This window comes from Anguilla anguilla, chromosome 9, assembly GCF_013347855.1.
Source record: "Anguilla anguilla isolate fAngAng1 chromosome 9, fAngAng1.pri, whole genome shotgun sequence".
NCBI lineage: Eukaryota > Metazoa > Chordata > Actinopteri > Anguilliformes > Anguillidae > Anguilla > Anguilla anguilla.
In genome coordinates, this window is record NC_049209.1 from 22,202,277 (window position 1) to 22,225,443 (window position 23,167).

At 42.8% G+C, this 23,167-nt stretch overlaps 1 protein-coding gene across 7 annotated transcripts in view; it reads right to left on the bottom strand.

Annotated features, from left to right (window-relative positions):
* The window catches only part of igsf9bb (immunoglobulin superfamily, member 9Bb), a 134,285-nt gene that overhangs the window by 56,267 nt on the left and 54,851 nt on the right, over nucleotides 1-23,167 (bottom strand). For all 7 annotated transcript variants that reach the window (XM_035433321.1, XM_035433318.1, XM_035433320.1 and 4 more), the window contains exons 4-5: nucleotides 11,000-11,151; nucleotides 1,297-1,414 (exon numbers count right to left, since the gene is read on the bottom strand). In XM_035433321.1, the coding sequence (XP_035289212.1) occupies nucleotides 1,297-1,414; nucleotides 11,000-11,151 (270 nt within the window). The remainder of the gene's footprint in view (nucleotides 1-1,296; nucleotides 1,415-10,999; nucleotides 11,152-23,167) is intronic.

The window sequence follows — 23,167 nt, forward strand, 5'->3', positions numbered from 1 at the left end:
AGATACAGAGAGAGGAGAAAAGTAAAAGGGAGAGAAAGAGGGAATATGAGAGACAGGCCTTGAAAACAAGGTGTGTGGATTTCCAAGCCAATCAATGACTTAAATGAACCACTGGTGCTGAGAACACCCCAAAAGCCAGCATACACTACGGGCCTCCAGAACTGGAGTTCTGTGCTCAAATACATGCCCTGGTCCCATTCTCTTAAATTTCTAATTCCCTAAGTCAAACAGAGGAGGGTGGGGTCAGGGTGTGGCATATTGTCAAAAATAGTGAGTCTTGCACAAAAAAATGTCACATTGCAATTTTTTAAAAATGATTAAGAACTGTAATTACAAATGTATTTTAAAAAAAAACCAATGTGTACATATTACATCGTTATGATTGTCTGAGATGTGGAATTTGATTAAACAGATATTTTAATAGTCTACGGCTCCCAAGACTACATTCAAGTAATTGAACCAGACTTATTTTTCTTCTCAAGGCACTGCATGAGAATAGTTTTCTGCATAAATAATCACACTGCAAACAGATCTACACAAACTTACACTTTCAGGCATGACATACTACTATCAATTATTAATGAATTACCTGTTATTTTTGGTAGTGTTCATGAATATTGAATGAGAAAATGAGGTTTGAACAGCATGATCATTGTATTAATGAAAACTTCAAAACAGGTGAAAGAGAGTGATTGTGCGTGTGTGTGTGTGTGTGTGTGTGTGTGTGTGTGTGTGTGTGTGTGTGTGTGTGTGTGTGTGTGTGTGTGTGTGTGTGTGTATGTGTGTGTGCGTGTGTGTGTGTGTGTGTGTGTGTGTGTACACGTGTGCCGGTGTAGCCAGCTGCCAGATCTGGCCTCTCAGAAGCTTCACAGGAAAGTGTGGATCATATTAGTAAATCAGCTGTGAGCAGTGTATGGACAGGACTAGGCTGGGAGAAAAATCCAATGGTGGAGATGTGCTCGAGATGATCCTTTTCTGGATTTTTCATTTGCCTGGAGTTTAGAGTGATCCCCAGGAGAAAGGATACAGCACAGTGCAGTACATTAGGGGGCGTACCTGCGTGTTCTACTCTGATTGACGTCTGGTACAAGAGACTGAACATGAATGTTAAAACTCAAAACAGCCTGGGAATTGATTTGGTCTAGAATTTGCTCCATTAATTCCGTGCTCTCCAGTTGTCCTTGTTCCCCTGTGGAAATCGCTTGTCCGTTTCCGATGTGTTGTGAGCGCAGTCAATACGGCCCATTGCAGGATCAAGTACACACACGCGTGGACGCACACAGTTGGCGCGCTTACCTTGGACAAGCAGGCGTGTGGTGTGGACAGCCTCTCCCTGCACGCTGTAGGCCCGGCAGGTGTAAGCCCCTCTGTCCTCCCGGCTGATCGACATCACCGTCAGACTTCCATCGCTCACCTGTGCGTACGGAGGCATGGTTAGCAACAGACATGAGATTACTGCACATTCGCACCTGCTGTCCAGTAATAATTCCATCCCCCATCACACAGTGAAACAGAATTTCAACAAGGGCGACTGCAATGATACATCAGCACATTGTACTGCTGTTACATTACATCTTGCAAAAGCGACTATGGGGCTGTAGTTTTGTGACAATGTAACCGTAAACGCACCTGGGCGCAAATGGAATGGCTAGTTTCATCTCGCACAAATGGAATATTTTTTGCCTGTGCCAGGTTTGGTAGCTTCGTGGTCAGCAGTAAACCCGTTGGAATCAAGATGGGTTTGGCGCCACGATAGGGGGCATGTCATTGGAAACATCTGTCGCTGTGTTAAGTTTGGTGGTCAGTAAAGCGTTTGCATTTTAAACCAACTCAGACCAGGTTTACTGTGATGTTGTTATGAATGCGCCTCACAAAACCAGGGTCAGAAATGAACTCCCGCCAAGCGCTGAATGTGGGTAAAAAGTTTGGTCTTTGGTGGATGAATAAATTGAGGTCTCCTGCCAAGCGGGCTGGTATCTTTTTCTGAAACCGTTTGACTTTAACCGCTATGTTTATGGGGCTGAGATGATGTGGGAATGATGATATGACCCTCACTGTCCACTGCACCCACTCACAGATATAACAGGCCTGTCGTTGGCTGTTTGACATTGCAGTTTCTCTCTTGAATTTTTCATCAGTTACACTCCATCAATCCTCACTCGTGTGACGCGTAGTTCATTTTTAGCATCTAGCCTTACACATGTGGTAACACATTGAAGGAGTTAAGCCTCCAAAAAAAGAAAATTAAGACGGAAAAAACAGGAAGTTTTTGCAAAACTGACGTTATAATGACATATCAGAGTATGATCCTCACTCTGCTGTTGAGTTGTGGCACACTGACAGAAGCCTAATTTTCTGAAATTACAGGGCAGAGAGGTGTGTAAGGGCACAGAAGAAGGAGATTTCTATGCAAAGACACACACTCATTCACTTAGCATTAGCATGACTGTGAGATTGTATAGTACCCGCAGATTGTTGTAGACTGTACACAAGTTTTGGTACTGGTGGAGTGAAACAGGTAACAACTGGAGTCCTGTCGGGCCAGTATCTATGGCTCTTAATAGCATGTGCTCTGTTCACTGCAATATTAAACATGTACTTAAACATGCCACTGCATGTGAATGCTCAGGTTTGCTGTTCTGTGCCGTGTTGAGGTACTCTCATGGTTGTGTGCACCCCTCTCTGCACATCTTTTAGGTATGTTGCCATAGCATAGTGCCCTGGAGCTTTCCATATTACACTCTGACCTCTAACTTCGTAATATTTTTGTAAATATTTTTGGCTGGATAAAACTAAATTCTGGCTGGTAAATTTTGTGTGTTTCAACACACAACAGAGATGTGAGAAATATTTTGTTTATTTCAATTTGACGATGATATGCAAACTGTGTTCAGATATGCAGCCCACTGTTGGCTAGACATTGCACCTGTATGGAGTTAATCAATGTAAGCTACTTGAATGAAAGACACAAAGAACGTGGGAGACAAGCACCTTCGGCTAGCATTTGGTTGTTAAAATAGGGCCCACCAAGTCCATGGATATTATGACTATTTCTATGTGTCAACATCAATTACATACTACATTTTTGCCATAATTTAGCTTTTTCTACTCTCTTGATATCATTCCTTTGATGTTTTCCAGAGGGGAAAATATGTGTAAAAACATTAGCTTCACCGATTCGATAGGCAAGATGTTCAAGGGCTGATCATGTCTCAGTGTTAAATTAAAAATGTGTGTGAGTTAGTGAATGCGTATGAAGGCAGTATGTTTTGAATGCAACAGAATAAACCTCCACTACATCAAACATCACAGTCTCTGAGTGTCTTTAAACATGGTCCAAGTCTGTTTGCAACATCTTACAGATATATTGTCAAAATGTCTGCCGTGCAGGAAGAGTTTTTTTTCTCTCTTTGCCTTGAGCAGTATCCTGGCAGGAGCCAATTACATGTTACACGTAGGATCCCCGGGGTTATGGAACGGTGCATCTGCATTTCAGAATGTTGTGTACATATTCCAGCCAATCAGAAGCATCAGCACTTTAACATGTGCCACACCGCCAGCCGCCAACAGAATCAGAGGTAGCATTCCCAGCAATATGCAACTGAAGCATGACTGCAGATTTTAAATAAACATGACGGTAACAATGCCAATACTTAACAGTGAGGGCGCACATAAAATCTTGGCAAGTGTATACTCATAACAGTGATGTCATTGCCATTGTGCTTAATGAGTATGTGCAATAAGCAGATCTGTAAAACTTGCCAAAAGTAATTACAGGAATAATTAGAGGATCTAACATTACATAAATACTAATCTGTAATTTAAACAGCCATTATGTCTTGCTCTATGCAGAAAATGTTCAAGAGCAAACGAGGCTATACGGTGTATCATCCAACAGAAGCAAGATGCAAGCCACAATGAAATATGAATTAATTATGAAATCATATGAAAAATCAAATTTCTATGAAATCGAGAGATCAAAAAAGAACTCCCCATTTAAGTAGAGCAACTACAATGTTGAGACAAATGAGGAGGCATGCTAATTAAATGTTAATTAAGATGTACACCTGAACACATGTAAAGGTTCTGATGTTATTGAAGATCTGTGGTAGCATACCCACCCACACAAAGTTATTTTTCTCCACATTCAGACTTTAATTTGTCGCATAAAAATGGATCAATGCACATGTTGTTTAGAAATTAAATGAATGTAAAGGATGTCCACAAATTAGTATACTTAAGTGTATTAAAAATATGATTTTTATACAGTATATTTTGCAACAACAAGGCAAAACCACAATATAATTAAACATAGCAACAGAGATCTACAGTGGATATAGCCTGAATAAGTGTTTGAAAAAAATGTAATAGTAGTACATCTTTTGGGGATGGAAACAAAGTTCTTAAAGTACACTTACAGAAAGTATATTTTCATTTCATTAATGTACATGCATTTTAGTATCCTTCTTGAAAATATACATTAAATATGTATTATTATAAACAGGTTCGGCAATGGATGGACAAGTTCTATACTCAATATAGCATCTCATCTGTGTTATGATATCATTCTACTTCATGTGCTATTTTGATATAATATATAATATATAATTGTATAGATTGTCATGTTACTGCACACAATTTGTACAGTTCATACAAAATTAGTGAATATTTATTAAAAATGTACATTAAAAAAAGTATACTTACAGTATAATATTTTTTGCTTGGGTAGTTATTTTGTTACAATTTCAGTATTACTGATTGCAAATGTGCACATCATCAATTTTTTTTCCAATGTGCATGCATAGAAATCCCCTTTCTCAAAGAAATGACATCCAAACCCAGTTTAACTTAACTCAGCTAAATTAGCCACATTTCCAGCTACTGCATGCCAATGCAGTTGGCATGGTTGGCTGGGAACCCAGCCTCCTTTCCCCCAATTTGGATCGCCTAATTGTGTTTTCAGGCCCACCTCATCATTGCAACATCTCTCACCAATTTAGGAGAGCGCAGACAAGCTGGTGCTCTGGTGTTCTGGTCTGCCTGGGTGCAAATTCTCTGGCTGTCCCATTTTAAAACCCATCTAATTGCAGAGGCTGGCCAAGTCAAGCGTGATATCTACTGCTTCGACCCTTCACCAAGACTTCACCCACAGTAGCCCGTCACCGGTAATGATGACATCCGTCAAGACTCTGGACAAGAACTCCTTTATTTAAATCCACAGAGATCCACTCTGCTTCTTTAACCAGCTTATCTCTGTATTTTGCATGAGATGTCAAACCAAGGTCCTGACTCACTGTGGTCATTAAAGGTTCCATAATTCTAAACAGCAATAATAATCATAATAACAATAATAAAATTAAATGCCAGTTATAAAACCATCAAGTCTAACTCTAAAAGATACCCCAGGTAGTTATTTCTTTGAAAAAATAAAATAAAATGGGGGAACAAAGGGATGCAGATGACTGCTCAGTATACATTAGCTGGCATTCAGGGCTATGTTGATGCCTTAAGCTGACAAGAACTGACATTCTTTTCAATTATTGATTCTTTGAAGATATTAAGCCAGGTATAGAGGATGGAGTGGAAGACTCTCAAAAATGATAGTAAATAAAAAATAGTAGTCCTTTTTTATGGTATCATTGAGTACACGTTACACACACAACTGCTCAGAAAATGAAAATCGTAACAGCACTAGACAAGCGGGCGTACATCCTCTCATAGAAACGCTTATTTCTACTTTTTCCATTTTTTGCAGGTGGCATTAAGATTTCACTGAGCCCCGTGAAAAATGCATAAGGTCGCTTTTCTACCGGGAGATCCGCGGGTAGGTTACGACACGGAGGCCAGCCATTTACCAGACGCGGAAATGTGGAGAGACGTATCACACGATCCCGCCAGTCGCCTACGATGGGTATTGAAGAGAGTGGAGGCTTTGGCCGGTAAATAATTCAGGTTCTCCATCAGCTTTGCTCCGTTACATCAGTAGCAGCTGAGCTGCCTTGTAAGGATCACAGAGCGCGTTTGACTGTAAGATGAAGAGAGGCTGCTCCCCTCCGCCTCCTACGCAACTTCTCCTCTTTAGCGCGGCTCGGCGCACCTGCAGCTGCGCGCAGAGAGTACCGCTCAAATGCTGCTGGCCCAATGGAGTGCGTCCACATCTCCTCCCAGCATTACTGCGCAGACCTGCGATTATGATACGCTGAAACTGGGCTGCTATGCTACAGGTGAAATGTGTGCACACACTGCTGGACTGATACCTCTGGAACCATGCCACTAAAAATTACCTAAAACCTTGCCAGTTCCTTAGTGGAGGGAGGCATTATCAAACGATAGCCCAACTGGCATGAGGGAAACATTGGCTCATTAAATAGAATTAAATGGTTAGGGTAAAAGTATGAGGACGGTAGCCTTACAATGAATGAGAAAGTCTTTTCAGTCAAAAAAATATATTTGTGCCCAATCAGTAAAACCCCTGAAGATTAAAAAGTCAAGATGCTTTTTGCCTGACAAGCGCAAGTGGCACAGACCATAATCTAAACTTCTACAGGCAGATTGCCATGGAGACTGATGGGTGCCTGCAGACTCTAGAGCGGTTACACCACATGTCTATTCCCTGCTCTTCACTTAAAACTGGCATTTCCTCCTGTGTTCCAAATGGATAGAGGATAGACGGATGGACAGAAGGAGACAAAGAGACTCGGAAGACTGCTACGGAGAAGAGGATATGTAGTAGATACATCAGATAATGCAATGGCTAGTGACAAGAGGAGGAGAAGAGGAGGCTTGACCCGCTGCTTGTGAACATTCGCGCACACACTGCAATGCAACCCCGTCACAAATGTGAGCTGATGGCACAAGAGATGACATGGAAATGCTGATTCCATCACATACACTGTTTGTACTGCAACTAAAGAACACTCAGAAACGCTCTGCACAGCATATATTCTGAACTGAAGAAATTCTGAAATTTATGGACTTCCGTAATTACATTTTGTGGCCTGGTCTGATATGCAATCTTTTTTCTTGTACTTCTAAGCAGTACACTGTAATGGAACTATTGACAGGAGACAGAGAGGTGGAGTTTGATCAACAGCTATGGCTAGTCATGAATGGTTATGTCAATAAATGGCTATGGCTACTGTAAGTAATTAATAATGAGTTACCACACTAAAACTTTCCGTTAAGGTTAAGTGTATTACATCAACAGTTTTCAGAAGTGAATTGTTTAAATGAATTTGCTACAGTACATATTTTACATATTAAAAAATAAATCCATATTGCACATTATTCTATAATTGTAATTCAAGTCTAACACCCAAAACCTATACCATGGCCATCTAAGCACACAGTATAAAACTACAGTACCCTGTACAGCTGTACAACTTCTCACATACACACACGTATTCCCATGCACACAAGCACACAAACTCCTAAATGAGTGCATAAAATAACAATATGAATAGAAATGTACCTAAACCTAATATACCTAAACCTTAAGTGTGGGCATTGTGCAGACCTAGAGGAGAGAACCAGCACTGCTAAGCTTACATCTCATGGCATGGTGATTAACTGATTATATAGACAGGCTGTAACATGTAGTGCTACTCCTAATACAGAATACACACCTGCAGATGAACTGTCAGGTACAGTAGCAAAAATAAATAAATAAATAAAAATCTTTTAGCACTCCTCAAGACAAGAGATTATTGTGATTATGATGACGATGGTGCCAAATAGAAGTCGTAACAAATTACTCATAGCCTACTTGCGCTTAAATTAAATACATTTGTACATAAATTTAAAAATTGAGACCAATAAATTCTCCATTCTAAACTGCTCCATGAAACCCTGGCAGGGGAAAAAAACTCATATTGGAAAAAAGATGATTGGTTTAATGAATAGTCGTGCTCCTTCTGGTGCAGAGGGAAGATGGATGTGTAATTGGCCTGTCATTCTCAGCCATGACCTCCGTTGTTTGAAATAGAGCTCAGCACCCAGCTGAAGCAACACACTCGAATCAGCCACTTCACTTTAGAATCATAAACTGTGCCATTAAGGACTGCCAGATCTTATTTCTGTCTTTGGCAGTTCACATGCAATGCCATCAGTCAGACCAGTGCTGTTTGTTTCAAGGGTCTTAATTAACTATTTTTAAAAATAAAAATGCATTTCAGCCGTAAGAACCCATGGGTGCTTATCCGTATCTAAGCCCAGTAAGACACTGTGATACAAATACACCCTGTAAAAAATGTATGGATTTTACAGTACAAGTCTGTAAGACAGCAAAGAAATGAAATTCTAAATGGCTGAAATGTAAATAACTGTATTATTTATGGTGAAACACCGTAATAAATTGAACATTTGTCGGGTATACAGGCTCCCACCATATGCTTAACACATTGTTATTGTGTTAATATAAAATTAAATTTTTTTTTTACTGTGCTCTCAGACATTTCAAACTGGGAAAACAAAACTAACTGCACTCAAAGTCCACAATAGCAGTTAAGTTTGAAACGTTCCATATGGATAAAAATACTTCCAATGAAAGACTGTGACCTGCTGCTGCACCCCATGCACAATGTCTCCTAATTGGACAAGATGGCAGGGCTCTCCAGACACAGCTGCAATTTGAGCGCATGCTTTCCCAGTCTAATTAAAATAATAAATTATTTAGCACAGCATAAAAATTAACAGTGTTATGCTAAAAAAAAAAAACTTTTATTGAGGCAGAATTAAAAAAATAATCAGTCAAACCCGCAGACAGTTTAATATGTTTCAGCAATTATTATCAAGCACAGCCACACAAGAGTGTGCACTGTCCAGAAAGCCATTTCAAAAAACACTCCAGGCATACAAACGCCAGTGTCACAAAGCCTTTCACAGAGAGTATGACGGGATGTGCAGTCAGAACCCTGAAGTGTGCTTGACAATGTCTGGACTCCACTTCCCATCAGCCCTTTTGTGAAACACTCTGTGGTGCCCCAGATTTAGGAAAATGCTGAATCTGCTTTGACTGCCCCCAACTGTGCTCATAACTGTGACAGATGTCTCATGTCTCCTGGCAGAAAATTGATCTACCGAGCTGCCGGGTCATTGTGTTTAACGTGATGTTTCAATTAAGTCACTGAGATATGAGGCCTTTCAGCTTCTTTTAAGGTATTCTCCCATGTGGTGCTGTAAATGTGACTGGCAGGGCTACTCCATAGTAGTTTTAAACAGGGGAGTTACACTTACGACTTAAGGACCAGAAAAATAAAATCTATTTCAATCTTCACATCAAAAAAATGATGTGCTTTTTATTTCAGTTACATACCTCGATTTGTAGCCATGTTGAGTGGACTGAGATATTCTGGACCAACTGATTTCAAGAACAAAATTGGCTCACAGCTAGTACTTAGACTGAGTGTAATAGTAGCATGAATTTTAAGTGAAGCAAAAATAGAGTTAATCAGCCACTCAGAAACAATACGATCACTCACTCTAGTGAGCCTGTTAAATGTGACAGTGCCTCCCTGGTGACCTCCCATTGGCCCGTGGCAGGGGCAGGCAGCGAGGTGGGCAGAGAGGCAGAGGCTGGGAGACAGGGCCCGGGTGGGGATTTGGCCCGTGGCAGGGGCAGGCAGCGAGGTGGGCAGAGAGGCAGAGGCTGGGAGACAGGGCCCGGATGGGGATTTGGCCCATGGCAGGGGCAGGCAGCGAGGTGGGCAGAGAGGCAGAGGCTGGGAGACGGGGCCCGGGTGGGGATTATTGGGAACAGGGAGAGAAAGAGAAAGCCGCTGAGGCCTGTCACTTCCGTTCCATCACAGACCAGGGAGCGCGAGCGGGAGCCTCAGTCCGGCCAGACCAGGGAGCGCGAGCGGGAGTCTCAGTCCGGCCAGACCAGGGAGCGCGAGCGGGAGTCTCAGTCCGGCCAGACCAGGGAGCGCGAGCGGGAGCCTCAGTCCGGCCAGACCAGGGAGCGCGAGCGGGAGCCTCAGGCGTTCGGTGGAAGGGAAATGTCAATCGCTGCACCGCGCACAAACGTTAGGTATGGCCGTCAGTGTGAGGACCGATATACACCGAGCTGAGGGGGTGGGGGGGTCACTGAGGAGAACAGTGAGGAACAGAGGGTGGGGGGGTCATCATTTATGACACAGTTCAAAAGGCTCCTGGGACCCTTCTTCAGCTGGCAGAGGAAGAGTACACGCCATTACTGAGTACACAATAGTACAAGCACCTCCCTGTGGCTTTTTACTTTCTATAGCCATGCCAATAGCTTCTTCTTGTACCAATTACCAACACCCCCGGCACGCAATCTGGCCATGGGACACATAGTGCACAGGCAACACACCGCTCAACAACTGAAACAGGGAGGTGCTTGTACTTTTGTGTACTCAGTAATGGTGTGTACTCTTGTACACGGTTTCAGCTGTGAGATGTACAGGGAGCGCTGTACGCTGCACAGTGCATTGACTGACAGTGGGAGAGAGCTGGGATTCAGACAAAATAACTAAAATGAAATGATAAAATAATTCCTTTGAGCTCAACAGCGTGTTACATAAAAACAAGAATCTGAATGAATGATTCACTTTTCCAGGCTACTGGAGAACTGTAATTAGAGAAATGAAACAATGGAACTGTGACCTACGCTTTGGGGCTTCCCTCAGGAACAGTAAACACACATTTTAAAATGCTTTAAATTAGCTTCTAATTTCAGTTTCAAATGAACGCATGACCATAAATCATTAGAACTGATTCATGGTCATGCATTCATAGACAACAGAACACTGAATGCAGAATAGAGTTAAGAACACCACAGCTAAGTATCATTCAATCAGATGAAGGTCACAAAATCTCAAGTCCAGTCAAGCACGGCCTACGGTCTGTGCCCTACAGTAGTTCCTGTCAGGAAGTGTGGCTATTGAATTAATCTTGTCGGCATGGGTGCCCAGGATAAAAAGAGTAGCCCAGACACCCAGATAAGGTCAGTGGAAAAGGAGGGATGTCATAGGTGGCTTACCTTGTACTTCCTGCTGTTCCCCAGTAGTTCCCCCTCTCTCAACCAGCTCACCACAGGTTTCGGGTTCCCAAAGGCAGTGCAGCTCAGAGTTATGCTGCCCCCTTCCTTGGCCTCCACATACTGCGGGGGCGTGTCTGTGAAAGTGGGAGGGGCTACAGAAAAGAGAAGGAGAGAAAATGTAGTGTAAAACTTGTTTCAGACTCATAAGATTCCACTTCTTTTTATAACAAATACTTTTGAGACTTACAGAGTATGCATTTCACCAACCATACAGAGACAATGAGTAAATATAAACAAAACAAAAACGGCAAGCAAAATGGCCCACCAAATAAAATGAACAAAACAAATCAATTCTAGATACCTCTACCCTCCTGACCCCTCAACACTAAACCATTTTTGCCCAAAACCATTCCCATCTCACATCTGCCCCAGACCAACCCAAACCCACCCCAAAGACCCAGTGGGGGGCATTCTATTCTAGGAGTGTGTGTGGTTTTTGTTTTAGTTCAGCACTAAGACACCTGATTCTACTTACCAAGGTCTTAATTGAAGGTGTCCTTGTGCTGGGCTAAAACAAAAACCTGCGCCCACATTGGCCCCTTTCAGATGAGACTGCACACCCTTGTGCTCCACCATGGCCGAACATACAAAGGGAGAATGCTGAAGCCGTTTGAGTTTAGGTACCCGTCGATGCTGTTCTGAGCACAATCGAGAGGTGACCCACAGCAATTAATCCTGCAGGTGCACCTCAGCGAGACATTTACGGCCACCTACGATATACGAGCTGACTCCGGTAGGTGCTTTCGCAGTCACCTCAAACCGCATTCCCTGTGAACCATTTCCCCTTCTTTCCCTCTGTTTGCATATCTCTGGAGACTTCTGCCTTCCAGGCTCTTGATTTAAGAGTAACACCGTGACCGTGACCGTGACCGCACACACATACACGCATACACGCACGCACGCACGCATGCACTCCCTTTCAGTAGCACACAGAATGAGAAGGTCGTGGGTCTCTGTGCGGGCACCAGGTTTGAGTACTCGGCTTTATTTTCCGCCTCAGTGCATTTGTGCCACGTACTATGTCGGTTTTTCAGAATTTTTTGTTAGTTATATTGTGGGGCGACCTAGCTCAGGAGGTTGTCTGGCACTCGGAGGGTTGCCGGTTCGATCCCCTGCCCAGGGCGTGTCGAAGTGTCCCTGAGCAAGACACCTAACCCCTAATTGCTCCCAACGAGCTGATTGGTACCTTGCATGGCAGCCTTTCACCATTGGTGTGGGAATGGGTGAATGAGAAGCATCAATTGTAAAGCGCTTTGGATAAAAGCGCTACATAAATGCAGTCCATTTACCATTTATGTGGAATATCGACAAAAGCATTACATGTTTCAGCTCTTAATATGTGATTTTAGAAGTCTGCGGAACAGGGAACTAATTGCCCCTCTCGTTGAACCCCACAGACCTTTATAAAAGATTTCCTGTTGTTCTACTGGATTGCTGCAAGCACATTATTGGATCTGGATATTTCCGTGAATTAATTTCATTTGCTGATAATCCACGTCAAACAGGAGTTTATAGACACATATATATCGAAAATCCCATTTGCAAGATGTTATTAAGTACAGTCACTTCAGTTTCTCTTCTAATAAAATAGTTTGCTAATCATTCCAATCATCTGAGATATACCAACTTTCCAAAGTGTTCACTCTCGAAAAGGATGTGTTAATATCCAACACACGTTTGCGTTACTACATACCACATAACCTTCAAAAAATTTTCTGTCAAAGTTACTACTTTTGCTTTACTGTACAAATGTACATTTTATGTGTTACAAAGGGAAAGTTTCTAAAACAGGCCAATGTTGAAAGTAACACAAAATGTGTTCTCCTTACAGTAACTAGACACGGAGGTGTGTTAGAAAATGACACATGATGTGATTATCTGTTATCTTCTTTGCAAGTGTTCAGGGAAAGGTTCTCAGTGCTCTTCTATGTTTAGATCCGAGTGTGGACTGCATTATTAGCATTATTATAAATAAGCTCCAACTCGAAGCAGTGAAATGAGGGGAAAGATTCTCTGATTTCTCAAGCGTGGATCTGAGGCAGGATGTTGGGGAAAGGGAGAGTTTAGCCCAGCTCACCCTTCATTATTTCACTCACGGTGGAGGCATATTCCACTGTCCCCACTGTCCTCCGATTAACATGACCATCTGCCAGCCTCTGCATTTACATACCACAATATCTTAGTCACTCTTTACTTGCCCTTGCAGCTATGATTTACCATACAGTATACAGAGAAGAACAAAACTCAGCAAAGTTAAATGCTTGCAAAATAAAGCAAAGGGAATATTAAACATTAAGAGTTTAAAAAATACACTTCAAGTCACATTTATTCACAATTAAATACAAATATCAATTTTATAGTATGCTAATACTTCTCTCCTTGAGTGCAACCATCTCTGTTACATGTGCCTGTCAAGGCAGTTTTTTTTTTTTTTTTTTTTTTTTGCTTTAAGGCACAAACCCACAAATGCCCCTAAAACATATCTAAAATATCCTAAATTGCACATGAAAACTGTCTGGGCCATTACTAAAACAGCAGAACTGAAATTATGCTTTTAGAACTCCACAAAGTGAACTATTCCTTAAAGTTTACTCTACAAGAATCATTCAGCTGAGCTGGTGGACTGCACAGAGAAAAAAAGGAGAGCATGTCCACTTGTGAAACACCGCGTGAAATGGACCTAAGAATCTAATTGGACGTTTTCTTTTAATGTTTCTGGGAGACAATAAAAGAAATTGGTTTTATAAAAAAAAAAAAAAAAAAACAACCTACTGCATATGCAAATGGAAATTTCAGCGATATCGGTGGGACCAGGGGGAAGCTGGGTGTCCCCATCTGTAGGTACAAACGCAAGAAGGCTTAAGGGCAGGGTTTTACGATAACGCTGGTGGAAAAAAAATCCCGGATTTGGCCCGAGCGTTTGCGAAAAGCCGCAGCAGCAGCTGGGAGGGGGGAGAGCGGCACTCCGGCTCTCGTCGGGACTGACGGCGTATCGCTCGGCCCGGGAAGCGGAAGAGGGCCGCAGTGCTGCAGCAGAGCCCAGGAGCCGCTCCAGCGCGCGCGGCTGCGCGACTCCCAATGACGCGCAGGCTGGACCGGAGGTCATGCTTGGGTGAGCTACACTCAAGGCTCAGGAGGGCGGCAGTGAACTATGATGGTGGCGCTGTGATGGTGCTTTATGAGGACGAGACAATGGAATCTGCAGGTCCAGAGAAGCACACACTCACATGCAGAGGTGTACGGTACACACACACACACACACACACACACACTCTCTCTCACTCACTCATGCAAGCACATCCACACTTGCATACACATTAAAAACATAAAAACACAGCCACAATTTCACAGGCTTACACACACACACACACACACACACACACACACACACGCACACACGCACACACGCACAGTATGTATTTAATGAAAGGTGTTGAACATAATAGATCAATTGTAATGTAATGTAATGTAATGTAATTGGCCAATTTAAGACTGACCTAAGCATGAGGTGAGTGAGTGAGTAAGAGGCTGTTAGCTGAAGGACCTGCGTGTGCATGGGCGGTGTGTGACGTGAGTGAGTCGGAGTCATCAATGAGAGTTTGCTCCCAAGAGCACTGCCTACTGCAGCAGCCTAGCCCTCCCTGTCCTACATTCTGCCTCATTCTGAATGTGGTGATATCATCCCTGAGAATGAAGCAATGCTACACTCCTCTTTGCAGTGTGTCATGTCTCAGCTGAGTTTTTCCCCAGGTGGCCTTGGAGTGTCAGGGTAGGAGAGAGAGGGAGAGAGGGAGGGAGAGAGAGAGTGAAAGAGAGAGAGACCAAGAGAGAGGAAAGGCAAGTTTTCAACTGTATTGCCAAAATATTAACATTCTATATATTTCACACTAAGCTGGTTTATCCGAGGGCAAACTAAAGATAAGATAAGAAGTAAAGAAGGAACACCCCACACAGCATAAACTACTATCAAAAAAATACTTCATGTATACGGACATAGGTCTGTGTGAATGACATAAATGAAAAGCCAGAATGACAGAGTCAGCGAAAGAGAGGAAGGCAAAAAAGCAGAAAGCAAGAAAGTAAGAGGGAAAACACTACAGACAGACCGTCAGTCAGACAGACAGACAGACTGAGGGAGGCTTGGCTGACTCTCAGACAGTCACCCCCAGATGATGAGGCGGTTTTGGTGCTGAATAGAAGCAGTCTTCACAATCCCTTCACTGTCCCCAGGTGGGGAGGAGCAGGAGGGGGGAGGGAGGGGGGACACCTGCAGAAGGAGGGCAGGCCCGGATCCAGCGGCGGCCCTCTCTCTCCGCTTGGCGGGCCGCCCGGCGCGGCCGGCGGGAATCAAAGCGCCAGTGTAGAGCGCGCCTGGGCCGCGGGCACAGGGGCCGCTGTGTGCCGCGGGACACCTGCGTTTGCGCTAAAAGAGCCCATTCGCCGCGGCCGAGGGGGGATTCAGTCTGAATGCCGGCTCTATCACGGCTCCCCTTCCTAAAAAAGCACCGGCTTTCTGGACCTTTCTCTGCCTCTTTATTCCCTCCAGCGCCTCGGGGCAGCTGGAACAGGCGCAGAAAACGAAGGCCTGATTTAGGCAGACTTATTTTTCTTCCTGTGGCCAGTTGCATCTGCATCCCAGAGTGATCAAGTGCGCGACTGAGAGTCATGTAATGGGCAGAGGCCATCTGTGCATTGCGCCTATATGCCAGGGCTGAATATATAAGTGTATTCAGGCAATCACTCACTCACACACACACACACACACACACACACACACGCATGCATGCATAAGGCATTTATACGCACACTTGTAAGCACACATTAGATACACACCCGTGCACACAGACACAATGAACACATTCAAACACGTGCTAACACACAGAGATATATATACGCACACGGTAAATGAAAATGCACACACTGAACACACACTGAACACACACTGAACGCACACTGAACGCACACACAGACATACACACACACACACACACACACACAAGCAAGCGCACACACAAATCACTATCCCTCATCCGCACTACATAATCGTTATTCTGGAGATTTAAAACTGGAGCAGGGGACAGATTACATCATCGGTGTGTGAAGAAATGACACCACTGTGAGCGCGTATCGCGAGCGCAGATTAAAACAGTGCGAAAAGCGGCTAGCTATAACAAGCCCTGGAGGCAGCTGGCAGCAAGGTGCCGAAAATGCACGCAGATGTTCCTGCTCCCCCTCCCCCCTACTCCCCCTGCCACACCCGCAGCAGCACAGGTGAGATCTGATTGGCAAAAACCTATGAAGACCAGGAGCGGTGACAAGGAGTTGGTAGTTTTTAGTGATGTGGTGTTAAATTCTAAACTGCTGCTTCTCATGTAATCTACAAGGTCTTCTTCATGTCATTTCCCTTCCACATCTTCCTCCACTGGCTACCTATACCAGCTTGGATCCAATTCAAAACCATGGTCCTAGCCTGGCAGGAGCTGTCTGAAAGGACTGCTTCATTATATCTTCAAAGATCCTCAGACCCTGCACACTAGACCAGAGGTGGGCAACGAGGGCCATATCTGTTTCTGGTTTTCATGCCAACTTCTGGCCTTAACTATGCAATTAGCCCTAACATTTACGCCGTCTGACATTTTTGCTTCACTCCTTGATAAGCATGTGAATGACAGCCGAAGACTGTTCTTGTGTCCCTGTATGAAACATTTTTCTGTGATCTAATTTACAAGTGAACCAGTGTTGGTTTACACAGTCAATCAGCTCATTTACCCAGGGCAATTGGTGGAAGCAAAAACCTGCATGCACACCGGCCCTCCAGGACCGAAACTGCCCACCCCTGCACTAGACAGACCTCTCTGTTCTGCAAGCTCAGGTCATCTGGCCCCGCCCCCCTGCACTGCCATGTCACGTCTCATGTCTGTTCTGGCCCCGCCCCCTGCACTGCCATGTCACGTCTCCTGTCTGTTCTGGCCCCGCCCCCTGCACTGCCATGTCACGTCTCCTGTCTGTTCTGGCCCCGCCCCCTGCACTGCCATGTCACGTCTCCTGTCTGTTCTGGCCCCCCTGGCGGTAGAATGAGCTTCCCACCACTGTCTGAACAGCAGAAACCCTGCCCAACGTCTGACACGGACTGAAGACCCACTTCTTCAGACTGCACCATGGCTCTCCTGGCTCTTTAGCAATCTGTTTCTTTCTTTTTGCATTTCCCTTTGAGATAATGCTCTAGGTATGGCTGTGTAGAGATGGTCATCTGTATAGTGGTATTTAGTTTTGTTTGTTTGTTTGCAATTCTAATTGTTGGTTTGTTCAGCAAACTTTTCTAATGTAATGTTATTTTATGCTTTGGTCTGAAATTTCCTCAACCCCTACCCTCACTCCCCTGAAACAAAGTTTCAAAGTGAAATCGACTTATAGAGCACATTTTAATTATGTTCAACTCAAATTGAATTATATTGCATGCGTTTTATACACTGCGATAGATTGGCAGCCTGTCCCGGGTGTATTCCTGCCTCTCATCCAATGCATGCTGGGATAGGCTCCAGCACCCCCCGTGACCCTGCTCAGGATAAGCGGGTATAGATAATGGATAGATGGATGTGTTTTATACATTTTACTGTAGACACTAAACCTAACCTCCACCTTCCCCCAACCCACAGGAGAGTGTGAGATAACGGACTCATGCAAAGCTTTTGTTCATTTTATTCTTTGTAAAATTCATGAGCAACACTCAACAAGAATATTTTCATGGAAGAAAAGTCAGTGTGTTTCTGCACACAGAAAACTGCAGGCTCTAATGACAATATTCCACCTAGGAGTTCCAAATGATGTTTTGGAGAGTTAAATGGCACCACATAACAAACAGCTCACACTGACATTTTGCAAACAGGGACATTTGATGTCTTTTATTGCAACTGTGACTATTACTGTACATAGAAGATCCAGACTGACAATAAACAGAAAATAATGGCTAAGACGGTAAATAGAAAAGGCATTTCGTGGAATACATTTTCCTATACTTACAGTAAGGCCATGCCCTGTGCACTATGCATCCATCATGCTGTATTTCAAACGACATTATCACCACACCATAATTCTCATCTGTGGCATGAAATATAAGTATAAAACTGGAGCTTCACTAAGACATAGGGATGAGGCACACAGACCCACACAAATGCATAAACATGCATGAATACATGCACATACACAGGCTCACACACACACATACACACACAGATGCAACTACATGCAAGCACAAAAACGCACACACCAAACACACATACACATGCACACACGTATGCACATACAAACACAAACATACAGACACCAGTAAGCTGAGTTTAGGTTTATGTTTCATGACATAAATCTTAAATATTTATTTTCCAGATGCATTGGCTGGATTGCTGTACACTGCAACATTAAGTAATCTAAGATCACACCTACAGTTTACAAATTATGTTAAATCACAGGAACACATGAAAAGATCTAATAGATCAAATATTAAAATAAATACAAACTCAGAAAACAATTTCTAGATTAAATATGATACCGCTTTCCTAATGCTCTGGCTTGCTCTATGTTTAGAAAAAAGTGAGAATTTATTAAGGACATATTACCACTCACAATTTTCAGCTGAATATATAAACCATACTTGCACCCAATAACGTATACAGTTGTGTAAAACCTTGCCTGCAATATTATGTGTAAATGTTTCAGATTTTCCTTTGGGAAAAAGAACCAAAAATTCCCACATTCAAATCCAGAAAACTGTGACAAATATCAGGAAAGCACTGTGCATGAAATTTGATGTGACTTTCCATGTCTGGGGTAGTAAGGAGAATTTTATGTCAAACAAAGCTGCCAACTTTTTCATGAGTTATCAAGAGAATTTTACCTTGCATACACAACAACACATAGTGAAGGTCAGTGAGCTTTAATTAGGGGACACTAACATGAACCCAGAGACTGTCCTGACTCAAATGTGTGATTTTTAAATGTGTGATCGCCCTGCAGGTGCTGACGTCCTTTTTAATTGTCTGGATGGGCTAGGATGTAGTTGGACTATGTCTGTAAGTTTGAGTACTTAGTAGTACTGTGTCTGTGTATGGTTGCGTAGATAGTAGGACTATGTCTGTGTAAGGTTGTGTACTTAGTAGAACTTAGTAGATCTTTCTATAAGATTGTGTATTGCTCTGTATGAACTTGTATTATTGCAAAGAGATTTGTTATATTAAATTATTTTGATTTACAAAGCTTAACTTATTTTAGTTTAACTATTTGTAATTACCTTACAATATTAGACAAATATCATATTTTCTATTCAAATATTGTGGAAATTCAACACAGAATTAGATGCTAATAATAAAAAGTAATTCGTTTTGATTGGTTATCTTATGTATGTAACATTAAATACACATAACAATTGAAAAGTGGTTTGGTAAAAATAAAAACAAAACAACACAGATCATGGGTTGGAAAAGAAAGCAGGATTGGGTGAGGGGGGAGGGGGGAGGGGGATTCATAACCCATTCACTTGGTGAAGGCAATCAGTGAAAAAAACACATTTTCTTATTAAGGGAGACGCTTTCTTGCCAGAGATAAATTGCATGTGATCAGAAGCGTACTGAAGCATACCCCCCCCCCCCCCCCGCAGAGACGTGCTTCCCCATACTTCCAAACCACTGGGAAGCTACAAAATGCACATCCTATGGCAGAAAGCAGCAATGTACAAAGGTATTAACCAACAGGGTTTTGTAATCTCCATTCAAAATTGAATTTAGTCTAGGACTTTCCAATGGCAAAAAACAGAAAGCATCTTGTTCTCTGGATTACTATGCCAGCATACACACAACTAACACTAGCCAGCTAGCTAGTTCATGTTAGCTAGCTTTAGTTAAGGTAGTTAAACGTAGTTTATGTTGTCTTAACAATCATAAAACAATTAAATACAATTATAAAAACTTAACTTTGTATCAAATATTTCAAATGTATTTATTTTATAAATATGGCTACTTGATTCTACTTGACTACTTCAGAAATTCAAAGCACATGCATGGCACCTGCTCAAAATGAAAAGCAGAAACATATAACAGTTACAAAGTGATTGTAACTGTTTATAATTGATGCTTGTTATTATCTCTTTTATTTTTTGTATTTCTTATACCTCTTGTAATCTCGGCACATTGAGAAAGAGGGTTCCTACCCTCAACTGTCACCGGGAATTTTAAATAAAGGTTGAATGAATGAATAACAAGCAGGAACATATCAAACCACACTGGCTTCAGGTTGTCAACATGTGCAGCTGGAAGCATGATGGTGAACGAAATTGGAAGCTGTCAGACTAAGTGGTGGGGGGGGGAGGGCTCAAGACTGGTCCGGCTGGGGCGAAACCAACGTAGGTCCAGGGGGCCGTTCAGTCAAACTAGGAAGTCATTCATACAGAATTCATTACAAAATACCGGTAAATTTCTTCCATGAATTCCTTGGAATCACAAACTGGACCTGTACAAATTATTTGAAAACTGGACATTGTGGATAAGTGGAAGTGGAAGTGGGGGGTATCTATATGATCTCATTGCAAGCAATGTGTGACATTGGCTCCAGTCTAGAATTTGCCAACTCTTTTTATTATTATTCCTGTATGTATGTTTTTCCCACACCTGTACATACTTGTTTTTTCATTTTATCATCTGTATTTGTGGTCTGCTGGTACTCATACTCATTACACCATGTAAGGTGACCTTGAGCGTGCAGACAGGCATGTTTTGTGGAACTTGAAAGCTCAAGTCAAAATGTCTCAGATACTGTAGATCAGACACAGTGACCTATCAAGCCATATGTAATCTCTCTTCCATGAAATGGGAGAGTATGCAGTTTGCACAGGGTGCTGTTGCAACGCAGGCATTATTCTGTGTCGCGCAGTAAATCTTCACCCATGTACAGTGGCATGCTTTTATGTGACCTAGCAGCAGTTTTGCTTTTAACATATTTTAATATGCTTTCAACATATCAGATGAATATTACTATAAATTCATTACATAATGACCTCATCCTTACACTGCAGAAGAAAAAAGCAAAGCATGAGAGAAATGTGTTAACCATCAACATAAAATCTGGGAAAATATCATGCAAAGGGGGCTATAATGCTAGATAAAAATGCTATAATAGAAGCTAAATGACTAGACTGAGGGTCTGTTAGGAGCTCATTTGGGAAACTCAAAGCAGTTGACATTCAAAGCAGGCTGCTGAAAGGGAAGGATTGAAATGGAAAACCGAGAAGATTCAATAGAAGAAAGAGGGTAAGAAAACTCTGATGTGCGGATATGCGGCGCTAATTAAGAAAAGAGGAGCAAAGGAGAAACAAAGCGGCGGGTTCTGTTACGTGACATTCGGAGACGAATGCAAATCCCGTCTCAAGATCCTCCTAGTTTTCAGCTGATTACGATCTGGAAATCATCCACAGAGACAATTGATGCTGGGGGCCTGCCAGAAAATTCTGCTCCCAGATACCCCCCCTCAAAAAAAATGTCTAACGCACAACAATGACAGCTCACAAGACATAGCCAATGTGCCATGCATATTTTTTGCTTTTTAATTCCTTTCTTTTTTATATAATACACATACGTAATCACCTTAAGAGACCTGATCTGCTTACACATGTAATCCCTCTGCTTTGTCCTTCTCGCTCTGCTCTCCTGAAATTATGGCTGCAGGCTAATTTCACGCAGTCGGGGTTAAAAAAAAAAAGTAGCGACGCAACACTTATCGTTATGCATAATCGACTTAGGGGCTGGCGACAGCGACCATGGATGGTAATGCAGTCTCACTCAAACTGTCCTTTTCCATTCAGTATTTTCCCACACTGGCCCCCCTGCGGTGGCATAGACACAGCAAGCTTTTCTTCAGGACAAACAGATGAAATGGAGCAGATGGGCTCCTTGGAGTCAGGCTCGGTGCTGTATTCATCAACATGGTGCCCACTGTCATTAAGAGTGGCCAAGTTTTAATTATAATGCAATTATCAGACAAAGAGATCAGCGTGTGCTACCAAAATAAAGGCATTATATTGCTAGACAGCACAAAGAACGCTGGTAACTGCACATTCATCCACATTAATTTTGAGTGTAATACAGCATTCTGGGCCTTATAATGTGGTGTATCCAGTTGAGGCACCTAAGCTAAGTGCAGTGATATGATTTATGGTTCAGCTTGAATCTAGATAATGGCATCCAAAATATGGGCAGGGTGACAGTGACCATGCAGCCATCCAACATCGCAGATATACAGAAGCAATAACTTCTTCACAAAAAAGAACCCCGCAAATGCTGGCACTTTATGACACCCCCAATGATATGCATCAACCGCAGAAACCGCATCCCAACAGGAGTGTGAAGGAACAGACTATATTGACGAGAAGTTAAAAAAAAGGTAGGACACAGCCAATCAAGAAGGCTCTTAAAACTGTGATAGTGGGCCAGACCAATGAGTGAACTAAGCTGAGAGCACTGGTTTAAATCAGAGCTTGTCGAAACTAGAATTGTGTGAACATTCAGTTCATTGATACCACGATTCACATAATAAGCAAGTACAGTAACTGCGGTTTTAGGAGGAAGTAGCTGTAGTGTCAAAGACCTTCAGAAGCAGTTTCAGTGAAGAGGCCATCTTTCAGGAATACAGACAGCTACCATCGGCGCCTGGACACTAGATGGGAGAGTGAGGTTCCTCGAGCCACAGTAGGCATGGGCACAGACACAATGAGCTGTCCATCACTGATATGCTTGAACCAACCAGAAGGCCAAATCAATGGGTCACTAATAGCATGTGACAGCTGCACCTGCTTTTGGTTTCATGAGACATTATATTTCCACCACTGCAGGAGAATCAGCCTGCTTTCAGTACCATGGACAGTTACCCAAGATTCAGGGAGACGCAGGGCCTTCAGGACCAGGGACAGCGACCGCCTTCAGCCTTGCATGCTGCATGCTACACTTGCAGTCCCAAATTAGCACGGCTGAAATGCAGTCCCTCATAAAAAGCGGGACTGAGTAAAAGGGGTTCTGCTCTGAAGAAAATCAGACTAGACCCATTGTTTTACCAAAAATCTATTTAAAT